The sequence below is a fragment of the Pelophylax lessonae genome (genome assembly GCF_965119305.1).
Source record: "Pelophylax lessonae genome assembly, chromosome: 9".
Lineage (NCBI taxonomy): Eukaryota > Metazoa > Chordata > Amphibia > Anura > Ranidae > Pelophylax > Pelophylax lessonae.
The window spans coordinates 223,990,614-224,013,594 of record NC_138776.1 but is presented as its reverse complement, the minus strand read 5'-3'; the positions used below and the strand labels follow the sequence as shown (position 1 = coordinate 224,013,594).

Below are 22,981 nucleotides of genomic sequence, written 5' to 3'. Positions count from 1 at the left end.
TCCCAGGGTGAGGTAGAAGATGGCTTTGCCACTTGCTTCAGTGGGGGTGGGGGGGGGGTTGATGTGGTTGTTGCTTACCAGGGCTGTCCAGACCGCACATGGGGGTCTTTGAGCAAGTTCACAGCCCCCTGGGGGTTAGTGACTGGGGGAGGGATGTCCTTTGGGCTCCGTGCGGTGGTTATAGGCTGAGGGGTGAGCGGATGTGTCTTCTTCCGCGGGTCTGAAAATTTAGTTTGCCGCTTTGCAGCCTACTCGCGGCTGTCCGGGTACCTGACAATCGTCCACCCTCTCCCCCCACTCCTCCTCAGGGGGGGGTGGATATATGGACTGCCTGGCGCTCCCCATGAACCAGGGGGCGCCGTGGGGGCATTGTTGTGTGGGGGTACTCTGCCTGCGCGTCGGCGTCACGGCGTGCCCTCCCCCCCCCCCCCCCCCCCCTCCCTTTTTTAAGGGGCTATGTCTTTTTAGGTCCTTTATGGTAGGTGACCCTTAGATCTATTAGGTGGTTCCCTTTGTGGACCTTTACCGGCGTGTCCTTGCGGGACTGTGGTCGGCGACCTCCCCTGCTTATGTTCTAAGGGTGAGCTTAGCATATAGCGACTGGGTCTGTGTCCACGCACTTCGGGTGCGCCGTGGTGAGGATGATTCCTTTTTTATTGCGCATGCAAGGGCGCTAGTGGGTGCATTGATTGTATTGGTGGAGAACATTTTAACTTGGGGGGGCACTGGTCCCCTCGGGGCCCGCAGAACCCCTAAAAGCAGCAAAGGTACTCCCTTTTCCCGCCTACTGTAACAGAATTGTCGCGAGTCAGTGGAGTTGTTCTAAACGCAATAATCGCAACCACGCATGGTGTGGTTTAAAAAAAAGCTGATCTGCGGACCAGGCTTCTAAAAAGGCTCTATCAGATCTCCCCTTTACGGGGGACCGCCTTTTTGGGTCTTGTTAGATGAACTGATCAATGGACTCACAGGTGGAAAGAATACTCTTCTTCCTTTATCCGCTAGGGCAAGTCACAGGGGCCCTTATTTTTCAGCACACAGGCGGCCCCTTTGTGGTTCCGGCATGCAGGAGAAAGGGCCTAAGCCATTTAGTTTAATCTGGGGGTTTCAGGTCCAGACTGTCGGGTAGATTCTTCCCGTCCAATCTACGCCTATCTACAGATCGATTGAGGGATCTACGAGAGGCGGTACAAGATCTGCTGTCACAAAGGGTGATTGTTCTGGTTCCCTCACGTGAACGCTTTCAAGGGTTTTATTCAAACCTGTTTCCTGTTCCCAGGAAAGAAGGAAAAGTGCGTCCAATTCTGGAACACAAGGCTCTAAACCGCTTTCTGCGGGTACAGAGGTTTCGAATAGAGCCCATTCGCACGGTAGTGGTGTTCCTACTAGTGATCGACCGATTATTGGCAAAGCCGATATATTGAGGGCCGATATGCACTTTCTCCAATATATTGGAATCGGCCTTTTGATTTACCGATATGGCCGATATTTCAGGAAAGTGCATGTACCGGGGTGATGCCTGCAGCTAGAGGCATCATCCCGGTACCAGTGTCCATAGCTGACAGTCGGCTGTCTTGTAATGACAGCCGATGCGGCTGAGAAGCCGCTCGGCTGTTATTCCGAGGAGCGGGAGGGGACAACACTTCTGGGTACTGGCGGCGCTGAATTAAAAAAACGTACAGCATTCAAAACAGCCAAACTTGGCTTTTGGAATGCTTTTAAGTGCAGAGGAGGGGTTTGGGGTCTTTTAGACCCCCAGATCCCTCCACCACAGTACCTGTAGATGTTAAAAAAAAAAATTAAATGTCCGAAAATAACAGCCAATATCGGCCGATACTGATATCCGATGACCAAAATATAGGTATCGGTGGAAAAAAAACAATATCGGTCGATCAATAGTTCCTCCACCAAGGGGACTTTTTGGCTTCTATCGATATTGAGGATGCATATATGCACATCCCTATTTACTCTGTACACCAGCGTTTTCTTGGCTTCGCTGTAGGAGATGAACATTATAAATTTGTGGCGTTACCCTTTGGTCTCGCCTTCGCCCCCAAGGTCTTCACCAATGTGGTGGCTCCGGTATTGGCATTACTGTGACAGCTGGGGATTGCAGTACTAGGATACCTGGGCGATCTCCTCTTAAGAGCAGGCTCCCACTCAGTTCTGGTGGGAAATCTGTTAATCACTGTACGGACCCTGCTAAAGTTCGGTTGGACCATCAATTTCAGAAAATCTGCTCTCGTCCCAGCCTCCAAATTGGTTCATCTGGGACTGACTGGACAAAGTCTCTGCGAGGGTGATTCTTCCCCCAGGAAAAGCTACAAAAGTTGCAGAGGGCGATTCGGTTGCTTTTATCCAGCACTCTGTCCTCTTTGCGGACTTGCATGCAAGCTCTAGGCCTGATGGTGTCTACCTTCGGGCAGTTCCGTTTGCTCAGTTTCACATGAGACCTCTGCAAAGGGGTATTCTTGTCAAGTGGAAGAAGGATCCAAAATTTTTGGACAATCTGATTTGGTTGAGTCAAAACGCAAGAAGTGCTCTTCACTAGTGGCTCCTTCCTTCCATTGTATTGGACCGTGGTAACCATGGATGCCAGGCTGTCCGGCTGGGTGGGGGTACTTGGAAAGCTGTGTGTCCAAGGGACCTGGACTCTGAAAGAGTTGAGACTTCGGATCAATATTCTGGAACTCAGAGCGAAAAGCTTTGCTTGAGTCACTGGACAAATCGTCTGCAGGGTTGTCCAGTTCGGATTCAATCAGACAATACCATGGCCGTTTTTGTTTCCAGCCCTCTCCACCGTGCATATACCCAGGGTGGAGAACTGGCAGGCTGACTACATACATACATAATCTAAACATATTAAAACCTATTAACATGGGGTTGGATAAATATTCATATTCTAAAAGATAAATTTTAAAATATATAGGTTTATATATGAATATTTATCCAACCCCATGTTAATAGGTTTTAATATGTTTATATTATCTATATATGCATTAATATTGGTGGTACATTAAGAAGATTTACTTCTGGATGTCGAACTAGTAATGCCCTAATACATTTCTTTTTTAGGACATATTGGCATTATCAAATTTACTGGACTGCTTTTAAATATAAGAATCTAGTATATTTGTATATCCGATTCGCCGATTTGTTGTTTTTATCCCAAATCGAATTCACCATTTAGCGGTACTTGCTTTGTGGACACCGGAAGTCTTTCTTGGAGCTTTCGATATAAGGGCGGAAGTGACGTTGCGTGCCATCTCCTGTCTCAGTTGATGTCCGTTGTAGGAGGAAACGCGTCAGAGAGGAGCGCCGTAACATCACGATCCATATGTGTAAATTTATATTAAAACAGCGCTAGCAACAGATATAAAAACAAAAAATATATATAATCATATAAATACAATGGTGTTATTAATTATAAAAAGTCTCTTAATAAATTATAAAAGTGCTTTAGTGCAAATCTTGATCCCTTCAGTGCAAGTGGATAAAGGTGCTCAAGTGCATATCCATCCAGGTGAATTGAGTGCTCAACGAGTGACCCTCCAGGTCCCCTACTCACCACACTGTGGATGGTTCAGCGTATTTTAGGTATAATGAGACTGTGACATCCGTGCTCCAATGGTTCATCCAGAATTCGAATCCCTCCGTTCAGACAAATATGGGTTACCCCGATATATGCGGATGAAAGAAAGGAGCTGATAGTGTAATATGTTCCAAATGTATGTTTATTCCCCACTGATTAAGTTGTACTTACAAGATAAAGTGCATAAGCAAGCGATGTAACAAACAGGAACTCCGCTGTTAGCGTGCGTTCCACCGAAACCAGGAAGCCCGTCCGGAAGTGACGTTACGTGGCTCCACGCCGGAAATACGTCAACGCGTTTCACCCTGTTAGTGGGCGTTTTCAAAAGACGATCCATAGCCGCGGACCACGCTGCAGGCAGCCGCGGCTCTCAAGTTGATATTCCTGGTATTCATTACCGCTTTCCGCATGGTTACCAGTCTGATTGTAAGTGTGATACCTTTATTTTTAATTGTGACGATTTTACACTATTGGCGGTTTTTTTCATTTTATACTGGGGAGATCATATACACCAACCAGATTACCATAGACCCAAGGATCCCAAGAGAACGGAGGGGGCATCCTATACAGGTGGGCTTTCCTTGCTCAGACACATGAATCTTCTGGTAAGAGGCTGACCTGTCCTCTCCTGACTAGAGAGGAATATCTGGGGCTTTCCTAATTTCTTTGGGCTATACCACATCATTGGATCTGATAATACACACGCCCTTGTATTATCCTATCTGGTAAGGGGCTTATTCATCCATGGTGGAGGTCTTCGCTGCACCCATTCATTGTGTTGAGTTTTGCACCTTGAAGGCTTATCACTTGCATGTTGGATTCACATGGACTTTTTATATTTATGGACTTTATTTTCTGAAATTCACCATTGTACCCAACTGTATTATTGCTCACCTTCTGTTCAATTTTGTTGAGCACATATTATAAACTGTTTAGTTTTTGATCTTGTTTATATTTGTTCTCCAATTCGTGTTTCACTTGTTTATTTATCATCAATTTTTATCATTGATAATATATCATTGGATATTAGATATTAGTCATTAGATTAGCGCACCTGATATACACCATTCATTATGCATCTCATTTTTCTAAGGTTGCAGCTTCTCTATTTTTTCCAGCGCACTTTTTCTACACATCACAACAGGACTATTTGAGTCGTCAGGTGTTGGATCAGGGGGAATGGTCCCTGCACCCGGAGGTGTTTCACCTGCTGTGTCTCCGGTGGGGAACACCCGATGTAGACCTATTCGTTTCTTGGCTCAAAGAGAAGGTACAGAGGTTTGTAGCCAGGCCTTGGGATCCTCTGGCCGACGCCACAGACTCACTTGTGGCTCCTTTGGGTCAGTATCAGCTGATCTATGCGCTTCCTCCACTGAAACTTCTGCCGAGGCCTCTGCACGGAATAGAGGTGGAAAGGATTCCCGCTCATTCTGGTGGCCCCAGACTGACCTCGCTGGTCTTGGTACGCAGATCTGGTAAGGTTGGTCCTCAATGCTCCTTTGAGACTTCCTCTCAGGGAAGATCTGCTGTCTCAAGGGCCAATCTTCCATCCTGCTTACAGTCGTTGGCTTTAACAGGGTGGCTGTTGAAAGCCAGTGAATTTAAGGATAGGGGTCTTTCTGACTTAGTGATTCTTACACTGTTGAAGGCTCGAAAATCTACCTCCAGAAAGGTTATCATCGTACGTGCCAATCGTACATCTCATGGTGTGAATCGCTTAAGGTGCATCCACGCTCCTTTTCAGTGGCCAAGATTTTGGCTTTTCTCCAAAGAGGGCTATTAAAGGCCAGGTGTTGGCTTGGCAGAGTTTTTCCAATGCCCTTTAGCTACGCATTCCTTGATTTGCACTTTTATTCAATGAGTTCCCCATATTGCTCCTCCGATATGGTCCCCGTTACTTCCGTGGGACCTTAACTTGGTACTGTCTGTTCTTCAAAAACCTCCCTTTTAAAGCCATTAGGGAGATTCCTCTGCCTTCACTGTCACAGAAGGTAGCCTTTTTTTGGTGGCCATTATCTCTGCTCGCAGAGTGTCTGAATTGGCGGCACTGCCCTGCCGTTCACCTTATCAGGTGGTCCACAGCGATAAAGTGGTACTTCAACCTAATCAATCGTTTCTTCCTAAGGGGGTTTCTGATTTCCATTTGAATGAAGACGGCACAGTGGTGCAGTGGTTAGCACATTCACCTAGCAGCAAGAGGGTCGCTGGTTCGAATCCCAACCACGACACTACCTGCCTGGAGTTTGCATGTTCTCCCTGTGCCTGTGTGGGTTTCCTCCGGGCACTCTGGTTTCCTCCCACACTCCAAAGACATGCTGGTAGGTTAATTGGATCCTGTATAAAAAATAAATAAATTGGCCCTACTGTGTATGTATGTGAGTTAGGGACCTTAGATTGTAAGCTCCTTGAGGGCAGGAACTGATGCGAATGTGCAATGTATATGTAAAGTGCTGCGTAAATTGACAGCGCTATACAAGTACCTGAAAATAAATAAATAAGACATTGTGCTGCCTTCACTTTGTCTTAAGCCCAAGCATCCCAGTGAAATTGCCTTGCGTTCTTTGGATGTGGTTCAGGCGATTAGGGTTTACATGGCGGTTCTGAGTCTTCAGGAAGTCACTCTTTTTGTTCTCACGGAAGGTCCTCAGAAGTAATTGGCTGCGTCTGCTGGGACCATATCCAGATGGTACAGGCGTATTCACTTAAGTGTCAGGTTCCACCTTTCCCTGTGAAGGCGCATTCTGCTAGGGCACTGAGTGCCTCTTGGGCTTTTCGCCCTTAGGCGATAGTAATACAAGTTTGCAAGGCAGCAAGTTGGTCGTCTGTGCACACGTTCACAAAATTCTATATCCTCGGATGCTTCTTTTGGCCGCAAGGTTTTGCAGGTTGCTGTTTAAAATAAAGAAAAAAATGTCTCTCTTTGAAGGGGTATGTTTTCTCTTGCGTCCTCTGACAGTCGCCACCCACTCATATAGTCTGCACGCCTGGGTATTGGCCTTCTCCACAGGAGTAAGCTAGGCAGAAGATTTTGTTAGAATAACCACAAAAACTTTGAATAGACACACCTACAGGGGGCTGTCCCTCTGGTCAATACCCCCAGCTAGCTTCATTCCCAATTCAGTTTGCTGCTGCCTAGCTTAGGAGTAGGATGGCTTTTCCCTGGCTGGGGCTGCAGTCTCAGCTTTTCTTCTTTTTATGTTTTCTCTCTAGAAAAGTATTTTTTTCTTTTTAAAAGATAGCTTTTTATTTGTTCCTGCGCTTAGTCGGACTTCGAAAGACTACAGCGTTTGCGGAGCTGGGAATCGCACTAGTTATTCTAGAGCCTTACGGAATCCCAGCCTGCCATTGAGCGTTGGCAGGTTATTGGTACGCCCAGGCCTCGCAAACGACTATGTCCCTGACCTCAGGGTCGAGCCTGCGAAGTTGCTATCTTCGCCGGGATGTCTCAACTGCGGTACGCCCGCGTGTTGCTAGCATCCCCTTCGGCTGACGGCATCCCCACTCAGGGTGGAGGCTTCCTGTCGCAGAGCGGTGCCCACGTTTTCGCTGGACCGGTGAGTACCATGATACCCCTCTGTCTCTGACATGTCTGTTGCGGTGTGTATGTGGGCCCTCTGTTATGGGGATGGCAGTTCGGTATGGGTTCTGTGATGTCCCCCTCATGTCTGTAGGTGCGGTCCCTGTGTGTCCCTTCCCGGTCCCTGCGGGGGCGCTGTGGCGGTTCCACCGCTGTATGGGGGGTTGCAGGGGTCTCCTATGTCCCTGAGGTGCTTGTGCAACTAATTGGGGTACAGTACATGGTGTGTGGGGGACGCTTTTGGCGCTAAACCGCGTGGCTGCCATTTTAGGTGTGGGCAGGCTGTTTGGCCTCATAGTGAGGGCAGCAGCCATTTTCTATTATGCTTTTGGCGCCGATCTTTAGTGTGGGCAAATGTCCTTGTGTGGACAGCGGCCATTTTCCCAGAGCTTTTCCCATAGACTTGTATTGGCAACCATTTTTTTGTGCCTCAGGGCTGTTCTTTGCCTCTAGGGGCATGAGGTCACTTCCTCTTTCTTCCCTTCAGATCGTTCAGCAGCGTGGGGCAAGTATAGCACACTGTGGAGGGCTTTTACTGTATTTCCTGGCCTGCATTCCTGCTAGCATTCATTTTTTTTCAGTTTCCTGTAGCACAGGACTTGCTCTTCATTTGCGGTGCATTTGCCGTGGGGACCGCGGGAATCGCCGATTTAAAGGGCCAGCGTCATTTAAATTGAGATTGCTATTATGGAGTCCCAGGATAGCAAATTCCCCCCAGATCTGGTGGAGGGTTCAGGTGCTCCTGAATCCTCTGCTATAGTCTCACTTACTGCTACACTTGCAATTTTAGCGTCAAAAGTGGATTTGTTGATGTCTGACCGGGCTTCTAAGAAAAGGCCTATGCCCTCTGTCTTCTGATTCAGAGCCAGATTTGGTTGCCACGGACAGCGTACCCCCTGAGGGGTCTCAGTCCTCTCAGTTGGATGCGGAAGAGGAAGATTCCTCCTCGGGATCAGCACGGGACCGCGCTGCGGTGTCCGCGCTATTAGCTCTGTTAAGGACACTTTAAATTTGATTGATGAGCCCCACCTGTCGGGTAAGCGGTCTTCCTTTGGGATCCGCAAAGCCCAAAAATCGGGTCAGGTTTTTCCTTGTCCCGTAGAGTTTCACGAAACCGTGAATGAACAATGGCGCCGTATAAAACATAATTTTGTGGTGCCAAAGAGATTTCAGTCCCGTTATCCCTTTGCGGATCAAGATTAAATAAAGCCACTTTAATGCCCGTGGAGGATTCTCCAGTGTTTAAAGACCCGGCGGATAGGCGGGTGGAAACACTTTCCCGCCACATCTATCTGGTAGCGGGTTCCTTGCTGAAACCAGTGTTCGCTTCGGTAATGGTCTCTCAGGCTGTTGTGGAGTGGGCCAAGGCGCTTAAGCGCACTCTAATTGCTGACTCCGCCTCTCCTGCTGCTCTGAAGATGGTGGATCATATGGGCCTGGCCGTTCTGTACCAGTGTGACGTGGCCTTAGATGAGGCCCCTTTATACGCACGACTTTCAGCAGTCGCAGTTGCAAAATGTTGCATCGTTTGTTTAAAAAGCTGGTCGGCCGACCAGTCTTCCAAGAAGACCGTGTCTGACATCCCTTATGCGGGGAGTCGTCTTTTTGGGGACTCTCTGGATAAACTGGTCAAGGTGCTCACTGGGGGCAAGAGCACTCTTTTGCCCCAGGTGTCCAGTGGAAAATCACCCCGGTGCAGGCGGGGTCCCTCCTTTAAACCTAACCAGGGTTCCTTTCGTGCCTTCAAGGCGCAAGACAAAGGTAAGTCCTTCAAGGCCCCTAGTGGCCAGAAGAAGCCTTGGGCAGGCAAGTCAAAAGCCGCCCACACTGGCACAGCGGCTCAGTCCGCCTTGTCCTGAAGGGGCGCCCTCACCGTTTTCACTTGTGGGGGGACGTCTCCGTGGTTTTCCCGAGCCTTGGGAACTCATTCGTTCAGGGTACAAGATCGAGTTTCGAACTCGTCCCGCAGACAGATTCTTTCCCTCAAATCTTCATTTAACCCCCGATCGTTTCCGAGATCTCCATCGGGCGGTTCAGGATCTCCTCGCCCAAGGGGTGGTGGTCCAGTTTCCACAGCGGGACAGGTTTCTGGGGTTTTTACTCGAATCTGTTCACAGTGCCAAGAAAGGAGGGCAAGGTGCGTCCGATTCTGGACTTAAAGTTTCTAAACCGCTTTGTGCGGGTTCAGAAGTTCCGAATGGAGTCCCTCCGGTCGGTGGTGGCATTCCTGAGTCCAGGGGAATTCCTGGCTTCCATCGACCTCAAGGATGCGTATCTACACATCCCTATTTACAAAGGGTCATCAGAGGTACCTCCGATTCGCAATAGCGGAGGAGCACTATCAGTTTGTGGCGTTGCCTTTCGGCCTCGCTTCGGCTCCAAGGGTTTTTACCAAAGTGTTGGTGCCTGTTCTAGCCTTGTTTCGGGTACAGAGGATTGCCATCCTCGGTTACCTGGACGATCTCCTATTAAAGCGGAAGTTCCACCCAAAAGTGGAACTTCCGCTTTAGGGAGTCCTGACCCCCTGACATGCCACATTTGGCATGTCATTTTTTTTGGGGGGGGGGAGCGGGTACCTAGTTTTGACAGGTACCCGCTCCCACTTCCGTTCGGAGCGCCGCGGCGCTCTGAACGGAAGTTCTCCTCTCCCCCTCCCTCCCTGCAATCTTCTGGGACACGTCAGAGGTCCCAGAAGATTGCCGGCCAATCAAGACGCGCAGCGCGACTCGCGCATGCGCAGTGGGTACCCGGCTGTGAAGCCGTAAACTATCACAGCCGTGTGCCCACAGCAGAGATGCCGGCGCCGAGGGAGAGGATCGAGGCTTCGGGCGGCCGCATCGCTGGACCGTTGGACAGGTGAGTGAATGGCTGGAACTCCGCTTTAAGGTCGAGCTCCAGTACCACTCTGTTGCGCGATCTGTCAATCACGGTTCAGACGCTCCAGGAGTTCAGGTGGACCATCAGTTTTCAGAAGTCGACTTTGTCCCCTTCTGTTCGCCTCCCTTACCTGGGGATGATTCTGGACTCCGCTCAGGCGAAGGTCTTTCTTCCGGAGGACAAGCTCCGAATTCTGCAAGACGAGGTCAGGTTCATCAGGGACAACGAGTTCTCCTTGCTTCGGACCTGTATGCGGTCCCTGGGCTTGATAGTGTCGGCTTTCGAGGCAATCCCATTTGCACAGTTTCACACGAGATCTCTTCAAGCGGGCATTCTGGTCCGATGGGACAGACATCCTCAGTCTTTGGAAAGGAGGATTTCCTTGAGCCCCCAAGTAAGATCGGATCTCCTGTGGTGGCTCCAGTCTCCGGCTCTGAAGGAAGGCAAGTCTTTTCGCCCGTTGCTATGGACTGTGGTCACCATGGACACCAGCCTGTCGGGCTGGGGTGGAGTTCTGGGCAAGTTATGTGCCCAGGGCACTTGGTCGGAAGGGGGAATCCTCCCTGCCGATAAATATCTTGGAACTGCGGGCAATCAAGCTCTGTTTGCTCCGTTGGTTGGATCGACTTCAGGGCTGCCCAGTGCGTGTCCAGACAGACAACGCAACTGCGGTGGCTTACATCAATCACCAAGGGGGCACCAGGAGTGCCCGGGCGGCCAAGGAAGTGGCCGAGATTCTGTCCTGGGCTGAGACGCAGGTCCCGGCGATTTCGGCAGTTCACATTCCAGGTGTGGAGAACTGGCAGGCAGACTATCTGAGTCGCCAGACCCTGGACCGAGGGGAATGGTCCCTCCACCCAGAGGTGTTTCAGATGCTGTGTGCGCGGTGGGAATCCCCGGACGTGGATCTGTTTGCGTCTCGTCAACAACAAGGTGGGAAGGTTCGTGACACGGAACACGCGATCCTCTGGCGGGATCCTCGGACGCGTTGGTGGTGCCTTGGCATCAGTATCGGCTGATCTATGCCTTTCCCCCGATTCAGTTGTCCAGATTCCTTTGCAGGTTGGTCTCAGAACCGAGGTTGGTGATTCTGGTGGCCCCAGGCTGGCCGCGTCGGTCTTGGTACGCGGACATCATGCAACTGGTTGTCAAGCCTCCCTGGCGGCTCCCACTAAGAGACGATCTTCTGTCTCAGTCTTCTGTCCGATCTTCCATCCTGCTTTACAGTCACTGGCTTTGACGGCGTGGCGGTTGAAAGCCAGGTCTTGAGAGACGAAGGTTTCTCGTCGGCGGTCATTCCTACCTTGCTCAAGGCCAGGAAGGCCTCCTCGGGTAAGATTTATTATCGTACCTGGAAGGCTTATTTCGCCTGCTGCGAGTCGCAGGGGTTTCATCCACTCTCCTTTTCGGTGGCGAGGGTGTTGGCTTTCCTGCCAACTGTGGTGGAGCAGCGTCTTGCGCTGACCACTGTTAAGGACCAGTTATCTGTGCTGGCCATTCTCTTTCAGCGCCCCTTGGCGTCAAATTTCTTGATCCGCACCTTTATTCAAGGGGTGCGTCATCTGGCTCCCCCTAGGAGGGCACCCTTGCCCCCTTGGGACCTGAATTTGGTTCTGTCCGTTTTTGCAACGTCCCCCCTGTGAGAACATCCGGGAGATTCCTCTGTCTGTGCTGTCACGGAAAGTTGCCTTTCTTGTGGCGATCACATCTGCTCGCAGAGTGTCTGAGTTGGCGGCCATGTCTTGCCGCTACCCCTATCTGGTTGTTCATAGGAATAAAGTGGTCTTGCGACCTCCTCAGTCCTTCCTTCCGAAGGTGGTTTCAGACTTCCATCTCAACGAGGACATTGTCTTGCCTTCGCTGTGTGCGAAGCCTAAGCATCCTAAGGAGTTTGCCTTGTATTCCTTTGATGTGGTCCGGGCGATCAAGGTTTACCTGTCGTCTACTGAATCCTTCAGAATGTTGGATTTTCTTTTTGTCCTTCCTGAGGGACCTCGGAAGGGTAGGCTGTGTCTGCGGCAACCATTTCCAAATGGATCAGACAGACGATTGTGCAGGCCTATTCAATTAGGAATCAGGTTCCACCTTTTGCCTGTCACACCGCACTCTACCAGAGCGATTAGTGCATTTTGGGCCTTCCGCCATCAGGCGTCGTTGACTCGGGTGTGCAAAGTGGCGACCTGGTCGTCCGTGCATACCTTTACAAAATTTTACAAACTTGATGTCTTGGCATCAGCAGGAGCCTCTTTTGGCCGCAAAGTTTTGAGTGCGGCAGTGCCTTAGAGGAGACAGGGTAGTTTTTTGCCTGTCTCCTGTTGGGGTTTTCCTGGGTTTTCGCTCCTGTTGAGCTTTCTTGTTGCCCAGTGATTCTTTTTCTGGTTCAGAAAAGGTTCTTTTCTCTGACCTGGGTGCTGCGTTGCCTTTTTGACGGTTATGTTTTCCCACCTCTCACATCTACACTGCTTTAGGACGTCCCAGACGTGCAGACTGTAGGAGTGGGCGGCGACTGTCAGAGGATGTAAGAGAAAATATAATTTTTGTAAGAACTTGCCGTAAAATTATTATCTCTGAGTCCTCTGACAGTCCCTGCCCCCACCCCTCTTTTGGGGTTCATGGATGTCTATACTGCTTGCTACCAAACTGAATTGGGAATGAAGCTAGCTGGGGGTATTGACCAGAGGGACAACCCCCTGTAGGTGTGGCTATGCAAAGTTTTTGTGGGTATTCTAACAAAATCTTCTGCCTAGCTTACTCCTGTGGTGAAGGCCAATACCCAGACGTGCAGACTGTATGAGTGGGCGGCGACTGTCAGAGAACTCAGAGAAAATAATTTTACGGTAAGTTCTTACAAAAATTCTATTGTTTCTAGGTGAGCTCCAGTTCTTCCTGGTTGAGCTCCATGTTACATGGTTGGCTAAGTTTAGCCTTTTAGGAATTATTTTCTTTTCTGCATTTTTTCCCACCCCTCATGCAAATACTGCTTTGGGACGTCTCAATGGTTAAGAAGAATATGGCGCTGCGTCTGTCCATAAACTATAGAAAAACTGAATTTCTCTTACGTCCTCTGACAGTCGCAGCCCGTTGGTATAACTTCATGAGTGGGTAATGGCGCCCTCTGCAGGAGTAAGCTAGGCAGTGAAAGGTTAACAAAAAAACTTCACACTTAGACACACCTCTAGGGGGCCGTCCCTCAGCCATTATCCTGACACAGTAAGCACTGTTCTCCAGTTTTATGCTGCCTAGCGTCAGGAGTAGGTCTAGGTCTTCCCAGCTGGGACCTATGTCTCAGTTTTTTGTTTTTTCCTTTTTAAAAACAAAATTTTCTTTGATAATACTCTTTTATTTCACTCCCTATCGCTAGTTAGTCCATAAACGATAGAGAAAACTGGATTTTTGACTTACCATAAAATCATTTTCTCTGAAGTTCACTGACAGACACGCACCCGCCCCTCTATTTCTGAGTGGGTTGGGGTTTTTTTCTTCTTACACCGCTTGCAACAAAACTGAATACTATAGCAGAGTGAGTGGGTGTATGCCCTCGGGACTGCCCCATAGACATGGTAAAGTTTTTGTTTTTTTTTTCCTGTCTAGTGTCCTACTCCTGTAGGGGGCAGCATAACCCTATGGTTAAGAATATGGAGCTGTGTCTGGCAATGAACTTCTAAAAAAGGATTTTACGGTAAATCAAAAATCTAGGTTTTTTGCAGCTAAAAAAATGTGCTATTTTTTTGTTTTGCGAGCCTGCAAAGCATTTAACCAGCGATCAGTAGATTGCTGGTACCTTGCAGGACTCCTGTTAGTTTATCTGTTAGCTTGTACCTCGTAGGAGCAAGAAGCTATGCACTGACCAAAAGAACAAATGAACTACCAGCTGCAAAGGCTGTCGGGACTTTCGTAGTTTGCTCATTACCTAGGACTGTGAATGAATGACATGGCTGGGCGTGTGGAGCCACGTTGGTTTCAGAGTGACAGTGGGTGCCCTGAGCCTGCCTGCTGTCACTGGAGAAGAGGGGGAGAGTTACTCCCTAGTTACAGCGGGCATCCTCCCCGGGCACCTGCTGTCACTCTGAAGCTGCTGAAATATGTTATGTTCCACCCTACGTACAGGTGGAACTTTGTTCCAAAAGATGAATGTATTCTGTGTGATATGAGAAGCCGTTCAATGTTTAGCACTTTTTCTTATTTTATTTGTAATGTCTATACGATGTTGGTTTATAGTTGTGCGTTTTTTTTCCCCCAGATAAAATGTCTGAAGGTGTGGACATTCCACTGAGTGACATTAGAACAGGTATTATACACTTACATTAATTTATTAATGTCCCTACTTAAAGAAATACATAACTCTGCTGATTTTCCCCATCAATATCGTAGACCTGTGTCCTGATATCTATAAAGCGAACATAAAACATGACTCAAAGGTCAGCCAGAGTTGAGTTGTTAGTACTGCAGTACATGATATCTTCTTTTTTGGATTATTTGATTAGAATTGTATTTTTTAATACAAAATATATGCATGCTTATAATTTTATTCAAAATAAAAGGCACACACCCACGCTTCTAAAATGAAATGCAATACAGCAGCTGGCACAAAAATACTGGTAAATTACAAAATGGAGACAAGAAATGCAGCGCTTAAAATTAATATCATAAAAAGTTCAGAGACTTCCATATTATCCTAATTGAAAAAAGACTTGACTACCTCGGTGTGTAATCCAGAGAAAGTGAAATCAACATCCGCCACCACCACAGTGAAAACACACTGCCTCTTACCGCATCAAATGGATCACTGCTTCCACAATGATCAAATGGCACATTCAGTGATTTAGAGAGGAACACACAGCCTCAGGAACGGGTTAATAGAATATCCAAACCAGCAGGTCAAGGTCCAAAGTGGGATACATACAGTATCTCGCAAAAGTGAGTACACCCCTCACATTTTTGTAAATATTTTATTGTACCTTTTCATGTGACAACATTGAAGAAATTACACTTTGCTACAATGTAAAGTAGTGAGTGTACAGCTTGTATAACAGTGTAAATTTGCTGTCCCCTAGCAATAACTCAACACACGGCCATTAATGTCTAAACCGCTGGCAGCAAAAGTGATTACACCCCTAAGTGAAGGTGTCCAAATTGGGCCCAATTAGCCAATTTCCCTCGCCGGTGTCGTGTGACTCGTTCATGTTACAAGGTCTCAGGTGTGAATGGGGAGCAGGTGTGTAAAATTTGGTGTTATCGCTCTCTCTTACTGGTCACTGGAAGTTCAACTTCACAGTTAAATCACAGAAAACTTGCAGACCATTCCACAGATCGCTCTCCTTCTCACACGTGCTCTATGTGTGAAAAGAAGGGGGACCAATGGCTGCAGCAAGCAGCCTATGTTTACATTTGTGATCGTTGTGATTGGTCACTGTAATCACATGGTACAGGGCTAATTTCATTTTCCATGTACCCTGATCGATCGGCTGTGTCCACAGATTGCTTCGCTGAACGCCCCCAAGGACACATAGAGTGGCTATAATGGAAGGATGTACAGTTGCATAATCCTAAAATGGTCCTTGTTCCACCCGATGGTAAATGTACTGTTGCCAGGTGGGAAGCGGTTAATTGATGATGTAGCTGAATCTGGCTCTTTTTTGCCAGTAAAACACATCCTTTATTTACTCTCCCTCACTTTACTGTATCTACGGAAGAATCCATATTACTCTTTTGTTCATTGACGGACACAGCTTCATATCTTCATTTGACAGATGGGTTATGCTGCTCTTCCTAAGAGTAGAACACTAGGCGGAAAAGGGTCAACAAAGCTTAACTACGTCTATAGGGCAGTCCCAGATGGTATGCTCCCACTTCCTGCTCTAGGATCTGTTTTGTTTCTGCCTGTTCAGGAGTAAGAACCTACCATATTTTCTCTGTCACTCATTGACGGACGCAGGACTCATATCTTGATATCAGTAGGGTATTGCTGCCCCCTACAGGGGTAGGACACTAGGCAGAAAAAAAGTTCTGGCTACACCTATGGGCAGTCCCAGGGGGTATACCCACTCTCTTCCTGCTATAGGATGTCTGTTTTTTTCTGCCTAGTCAGGAGTAAGGACCGAAGTTCCTTGCTGGGATCTCTGGTCCTGGCAAGCTTTTTAGCTCGTTTTTTTTCTCCAGATTGTTCCTGTGAGATATACGAGCAATTGTGCCGGATCTGGGCGACGGGCTGGATGTTGAGATCCAGTGGTCACCCCAGCCGGCCAACGAGCACGTGCAGGCCCTAGCTCCGCGCTGGGTCGGCCGCGACATAGTCCCACTGGGCGGGACTGGCCCGCAAGTTAAACATCTTGCCAGGTCGCATACGACTAGTCTGCGGCCGAGTCGCAGCGTTCCTATTTGGCTGACAGCCCCCCACTTCGGTGGCTAGGGGTTCTGTCAGGAGTTTGGTGCCCGCCTGTTCTGGTATGGTGAGTAAATGTTCCCCTCTTTCCTCCTGTCGGGTTTTGGGGTGGACGCGGGCCCCTCTTTGGGACGGTCGGACCCTCACTTCCCGGGTTCCCCTCTACCCCATTTCACACCCCCACCTATTTACCCCCTCCCATCACTACTGGGGATGTTGGGATGTGTTATGTCTACAGGGGGATGTATCTGGATAACAGGCCGCAAGTGGGGGTGGGGTGTGCCGCCGGTGACGGACATTTTGTGCGGGGGGGTTCCTACCTGCCTTCCCAGGGCCCAACTGCCGATCGCTCGTCTGTCAGCCTGGGGGGGGAGGGCCCCTTTACCGCCGCGGGCCGCCATTTTCTTGTAGCCTCCATGTGCTCTGCATGGCGGCAGCCATCTTGGTACACCAGCTCTTATTTCAGTGCCTAGAATCACTGTGGGGGAGCCCTGAGGCGTGTATGGGGGTGGAGCCCCTCCCTAGACCCGCTCTAAAGGCATTCTTTTAAGATGAAGAACACTCTGGCCCTTCTGGTGCATCTTGCCGTGGGTTGGTGAGCCTTAGGGGGTCTCTCTCTCTCTGCTGGGGGTCTCTAGGTGCGCTGCCTGACCACTTTGGGGGGCTGTAGCGCGGCAGGCCTTTTTCCCTAACAAAACAAAAAACATTTTTTTCTTCAAATTTAGCTAAAGGGTTCCCCTGGTGTACCATAGACCCTGCTGAACATGTGTCCCCACCTGATCCTGTCGGGGGTTCCCAGCTGACTATAGATGCACTTTTTCGGCTGTCCTGGATTCGTTTGTGTCCTGGGTGGAGGTGGTCTTTCAGGGTCGAGGTGCTAGAAAAAACCCTCCGCCTACCCCTGCCTGAGTCTGAATCAGTCACTGCTGACACAGGTCTCCCTTCCGGGTCTACTGCCTTGCGCCCCGTCTCCTCTGATAGTGAGGATGACCTTTCTGCCTCCACTGCCGCACAAGACAAGGTGCTGGTGGACGTACTAATTGTGTCTGTGCGTGATACCCTAAAGATGGAGGATGCGACTGATGTGCATGTTGCTTTTGGCACCCGCGAACCCTCCAGGGTGTCAAAGGGTTTCCTTTTCTTGCATGCTTTGGCGATACACATAAGAAAGAATGGGACTGTCCGAAATGCTCCCCTGGAATGCCTAAGCGGATTGCTAGGCGCTACCCTTTTGAAGAGTCCCTCATTAAAAAGTGGACGGTGCTGCCTACGGTGGATCCGCCGGTCTCCAGACTGAATAAAGCTACTGTGATCCCGGTGGAGGATTCCCTGTCCTTTAGGGAGAATTTGGTGGATCGTAGGGTGGAGTCTGTGTCCCGCACTATATTCTCCCTAGCGGGGTTTGCCTAAAGACCGGTGTTTACCATTGCCCTGGTTTCGCAAAGATTACCGGAATGGGCTAAGTTACTACGCAGTGACCTGTAGGGGAGACACCTTCCCCCTGCTGTTTCAGAACTGCTGGACCAAATGGTTCAAAGGCTGCAATTTGTTTGCGATGCCGCACTGGATACTGCTCAAATGCTGGGGCGTTTGTCGTTTTCGGTGGTGGTCCTCCGGCGCATGCTGTGGCTTAAGTGCTGGTCTGCGGATCAGGCTTCAAAGAAAGCCTTAACTCATCTCCCTTTTCAGGGGGATTGCCTTTTTGGAGCTACCTTGGATGATATTATCAAAGGTCTCACTGGGGGCAAGAGCACCTTTCTCCCGCAGGCTACCAAGGGTAAGGACACTCGTCGCAGACAGGGACCCTCCTTTTCAGCACAGTTTTTTCGTCCCTCTGGATCTGCCGACAAGGCGAAGCCCTTCAAGGCCCCCCTCGGGGGGGGGGTTCCAAGCGACCCTGGTCTGGAAAACAAAAATCGAGTTCCTCCAGACCTGAGGACAAGGCCACTTCGGCCGTATTAAAGACAAATGGATTCACAAGGTTATACAGTCGGGGTACAAGATCGAGTTTCGATAAGTTCCACAGGTAAGGTTATTCCCTACCAATGTAAGACTGTCCCCGGATCACTTACGGGCTCTGTTGGGGGCAGTACAGGACCTAGTACAACAGGGAGTAATATTTCCAGTTCCATGAACGTTTTCAGGGCTTTTACTCAAATCTGTTAACAGTGCCCAGGAAGGAGGGCAAGGTGCATCCAATCCTGGTCTCTGAATTGTTTCGTACGGGTGCAAAAATTCAAGATGGAATCCATTCGCACGGTGGTGGCCTCCCTGCATCAGGGGGACTTTCTGGCCTCCATAGACATCAAAGATGCCTACCTTCACAATCCTATTCACGCAGGACACCAACGTTTTCTGCGCTTTGCAGTGGGAGACGACCATTATCAGTTTGTGGCGTTACCCTTTGGATTCGCCTCTGCTCCCCGGGTCTTCACAAAGGTTTTGGCTCCGGTTCTGGCGCTGTTGCCACAACGGTCCTGGGCTACCTGGACAACCTCCTTCTCCGTGCGGAGTCTCCACTGGCTCTGATGACAAATTTGGAGATCACCATAAAATCTCTGGAAGAGTTCGGGTGGATTGTGAACCTGCAGAAGTCGTCCCTGGTTCCCTCCAGGAGACTGGACTATCTGGGCCTGACTTTGGATTCGTCCTTAGCCAAGGCTTTTCTCCCTTCGGAAAAACTCCACAAACTCCAGACAGCGACTCTGCTGTTGCTGTCCAGCAAATGGTTGTCCTTTCTGACCTGTACGAGAGTTCTGGGACTGATGGTGGCATCCTTCTGGGCGGTACCTTTCGCTCAGTTTCATACGAGGACCCTTCAGAAGGAGATCCTTCTCAAATGGAACAGGAATCCAGATTCCCTGGACAATCAGATCCAGCTGAGCGAGCGGACCAGGGAGTCCCAGATATGGTGGCTTCGGTCGCCGATGCTCATTCCAGGACGATTGTCACCACGGATGCCAGTCTATCCAGGTGGGGAGGTGTTCGCGGCAGGTTTTCTGCTCAGGGAATCTGGTCCCTGGAAGAATCTAGGTTGCCGATTAAATGTATTGGAACTGAGAGCGATCAGCCTTTGCCTGGTTAATTGGACCGAGCATCTTCGAGGTCGCCCAGTGCGCAATCAATCGGACAATGCCACGACCGTGATTTATGTCAGTCACCAAGGGGGCTCCAAATGTGTCCTTGCGGCCTTGGAAGTGGCCAGCATCCTCCGATGGGCAGATCACTTTGTTCCAGCTCTCTCCGCTGTTCACATTCCAGGCGTGGAAAATTGGCAGGAGGATTTCCTCAGCCGACAGACCTTGGATCAAGGGGAATGGTCTCTCCATCCGGAGGTGTTTCACCAGCTGTGCCTTTGTTGGGTCACCCCAGATGTGGATCTGTTGGCATCCCGGATCAACAGGAAAGTGCAGAGGTTTGTAGCCCACTCCCAGGATCTTCTGGCAGGTGCCACAGATGCGCTGGTGGCCCTGTGGGGGCAGTATCAGCTACTGTACGCCTTTCCTCCTCTCCACCGAGACTTCTTTGCAGGATAGAGGCGGAAGGAATTCCAGTCATTCTTGTTGCTCCGGACTGGCCTCGTCGGGCCTGGTATGCCGACTTGGTCAGGCTAGTCGCAGACGCTCCATGGAGACTTCCTCTCAGGGAGGATCTGCTGTCTCAGGGGCCAATCCTCCATCCTGCTTTACAGTCGCTGGCTTTGACGGCTTGGCTGTTGAAAGCCAGGTGCTAAAGGACAGGGGATTGTCTGCTTCAGTTATTCCTACTCTGCTTAAAGCGAGGAAAGCGACTTCTAGGGAGATCTATCATCGTACTTGGAAGTCGTATATTGCGTGGTGTGAGTCCCTTGTGGTTCCTCCTCGTTCTTACTCGGTGGCTCTGATCTTGGCCTTCCTTCAACGGGGAGCTGAGCAGAAGCTGTCTTTGAGTACTATCAAGGTCTAGGCCTTGGCGATTTTCTTCCAGAGGCCACTGGCCACTCATTTCCTGGTGCAAAATTTCATCCAGGGGGTGCAGCACCTGGTACCTCCAGTGCGCCCTCCGTTGCCACCCTGGGACCTTAATTTGGTGCCGTCGGTTCTCCAGAAACCTCCCTTTGCAAATATTAGGGAGATTCACCTGCTTACCTTATCCCAGAAGGTGGCCTTCTTGGTGGCTATTACTTCTGCGCGCAGGGTGTCCGAACTGGCTGCGTTGTTCTGTCGCTCCCCCTATCTGGTGGTTCATAGGGATAAAGTGGTCCTTTGTCCAGATCCGTCCTTCCTGCCGAAGGTGGTTTTCACTTAAATGAAGATATCCTGTTGCCTTCCTTGTGTCCTAAGCCAATCCATCCTAAGGAATTTGCACTGCACACTTTGGATGTGGTTCGGGCAATCAGGGTCTACCTGGCAACTACTGACTCGTAAGACAGATTCGCTTTTTGTGATTGCGGATGGCCCTAGAAAAGGGTTGCCTGCGTCGGCTGCGACTATTTTCAGATGGATCAGGCAGACGGTGGTGCAAGCTTATTCGATTAAGGGTCAGGTTCCTCTTTTCCCTGTTAAGGCGCACTCTAGTTGGGCACTTGGTGCTTCCTGGGCTTTTTGCCATCAGGCATCTGTACTTAAGGTTTGCAAGGCAGCTACCTGGTCGTCTGTTCATACCTTTACAAAGTTTTAGAAGGTTGATGTGCTGGCATCTGCGGATGCCTCTTTTGGCCGCAAGGTTTTGCAGGTTGCTGTTTGAGGGGACCCTTGGTCTACCTTGGGGGTTTGGTTTGTTTTCAGGTGGGTCTCATCTTCTTATTCTGATGAGTCATATGTTGCCTTGGCTTTGTTTTAGCCTTGTGGACTGTTTTTTTCTGCTGTCCCACCCCTCAATTATGGCACTGCTTTGGGACGTCACTACTACATAGTTGCATAGTAGTTAAGGTTGAATAAAGACAATAGTCCATCCAGTTCAACCTGTGTCACGTGCGTGGACGTATTCATTTCCCATACCCCCAAATGTTTTTATCCTTGATGTACGTCCAAGAGTCTTTTAAAAGTAGCCATACTACCTGCAGTAACTACCATTTGTGGTAGAGAATTCCACAGTTTTGTAGCCCTTACTGTAAAGAACCCCCTGCATAGTCTGAGGTTAAATCGCTTCTCCTCTAATCGCATTGTTTGTCCTTGTGTCATCATACATTCTTTGCGACTGAATAGTTTTTTTTTTTTTCTATGTTGATATCACCATTGAGGTATTTATAAATTGCTATCCTGTCCCCTCTCAGGTGTCTCTTCTCCAGAGAGAATAAATTAAGTGCTTGTAAGCGCTCTTCATAATCTAGGTCCTCCAATCCCCTAATCAGTTTAGTTGCCCTTCTCTGGACTCTATTCAACTCCAACACATCCCTTCTGAGGACTGGCGACCAGAACTGGACAGAATACTCCAGATGCGGTCGGACCAGAGTTTTATAAAGGGGCAGGATTATAGCTTTGTCTCTGGAAAACATCCCCTTCCTTATGCGTGCCAATATTCTGCCGGCTTTGGCAGCTGCCGCTTGACATTGCATGCTATTGTTAAGTCTATCTTCTACTAAGACTCCCAGATCGTTCTCCAAACTCCCAGATCTTTCTCTACTGACATCAAGATAGGAGTCCTGCGTCTGTCAATGAGCGACAGAGAAAACTGGATTTTTGAATTACCGTAAAATCCTTTTCTCTTAAGCTCATTGACAGACGCAGTATCCGCCCCCCTTTTTTGAGTTGGGTTGGTGTGGTTTCTCTGACTATGCTTTGATACATAAATGACATCCTATAGCAGGAAGAGAGAGGGTTACACCCCCTGGGACTGCCCATAGGTGTAGCCAGAAAGTTTTTTTCTGCCTAGTGTCCTACTCCTGTAGGGGGCAGCAATACCCTACTGATATCAAGATATGAGTCCTGTGTCTGTCAATGAGCTTAAGCGAAAAGGATTTTACGGTAAGTCAAACATCCAGTTTTTCGACACCCCCCCCCCAGAAAAAATATGGGGGGAAATGTATGTGCGTATTATGGAGCGAATACTGATTAAACCCTTCATGTTTGGTACTTGGCAGTATCCTCGGCTCTCTGCGGTGTCCCCAAGTCTCCGCGGTGCGGTGTCCCGCCTCAGCTGTCAGTGTAGAATGGTGCTGCTACTTCCTGTATAGGCCCGGCTCACAGGCGGAGTGATATCAGATGCACTCCGCCCTGTGACAGGAGGAGCCATACACAGGAAGCAGCGGCTTTGCTCTATACTGCATCCGTGTGCTTCCTCGCCAGCCAGCAGAAAAATACCACCACCTCATTCTACATATCTACATCCGCGTGCTTCCTCCCGGGCTCAGCACACCACAGACCTACAAGAAAATTACTGTGTACCGTAAATACCCACATAGCATTATACCCACCTGTATTACCTGGCTACCAGCAGTGCCAGTCAGGATTACTCGCCAGCAGTACCTGCAAGTAGTACCAGCCAGCAATACCAGTCAGCAGTATCAGCCAGCATTACCTGACAGCAGTACCAGCCAGCAGTACCCGCCAGCAGAAAAATACCACCACCTCAT

At 49.3% G+C, this 22,981-nt stretch overlaps 1 protein-coding gene across 5 annotated transcripts in view; it reads left to right on the top strand.

The window, feature by feature from the left end:
* The window catches only part of LOC309562497 (catenin delta-1-like), a 707,773-nt gene that overhangs the window by 566,448 nt on the left and 118,344 nt on the right, over positions 1-22,981 (top strand). For 3 of the 5 annotated variants that reach the window (XM_082266728.1, XM_082266727.1, XM_082266731.1), the window contains one exon: positions 14,287-14,334. The exons of the other annotated variants lie outside the window; for them this stretch is intronic. In XM_082266728.1, coding sequence (XP_082122854.1) covers positions 14,287-14,334 — 48 coding nt within the window. The remainder of the gene's footprint in view (positions 1-14,286; positions 14,335-22,981) is intronic. 5 annotated transcript variants of the gene reach the window in all.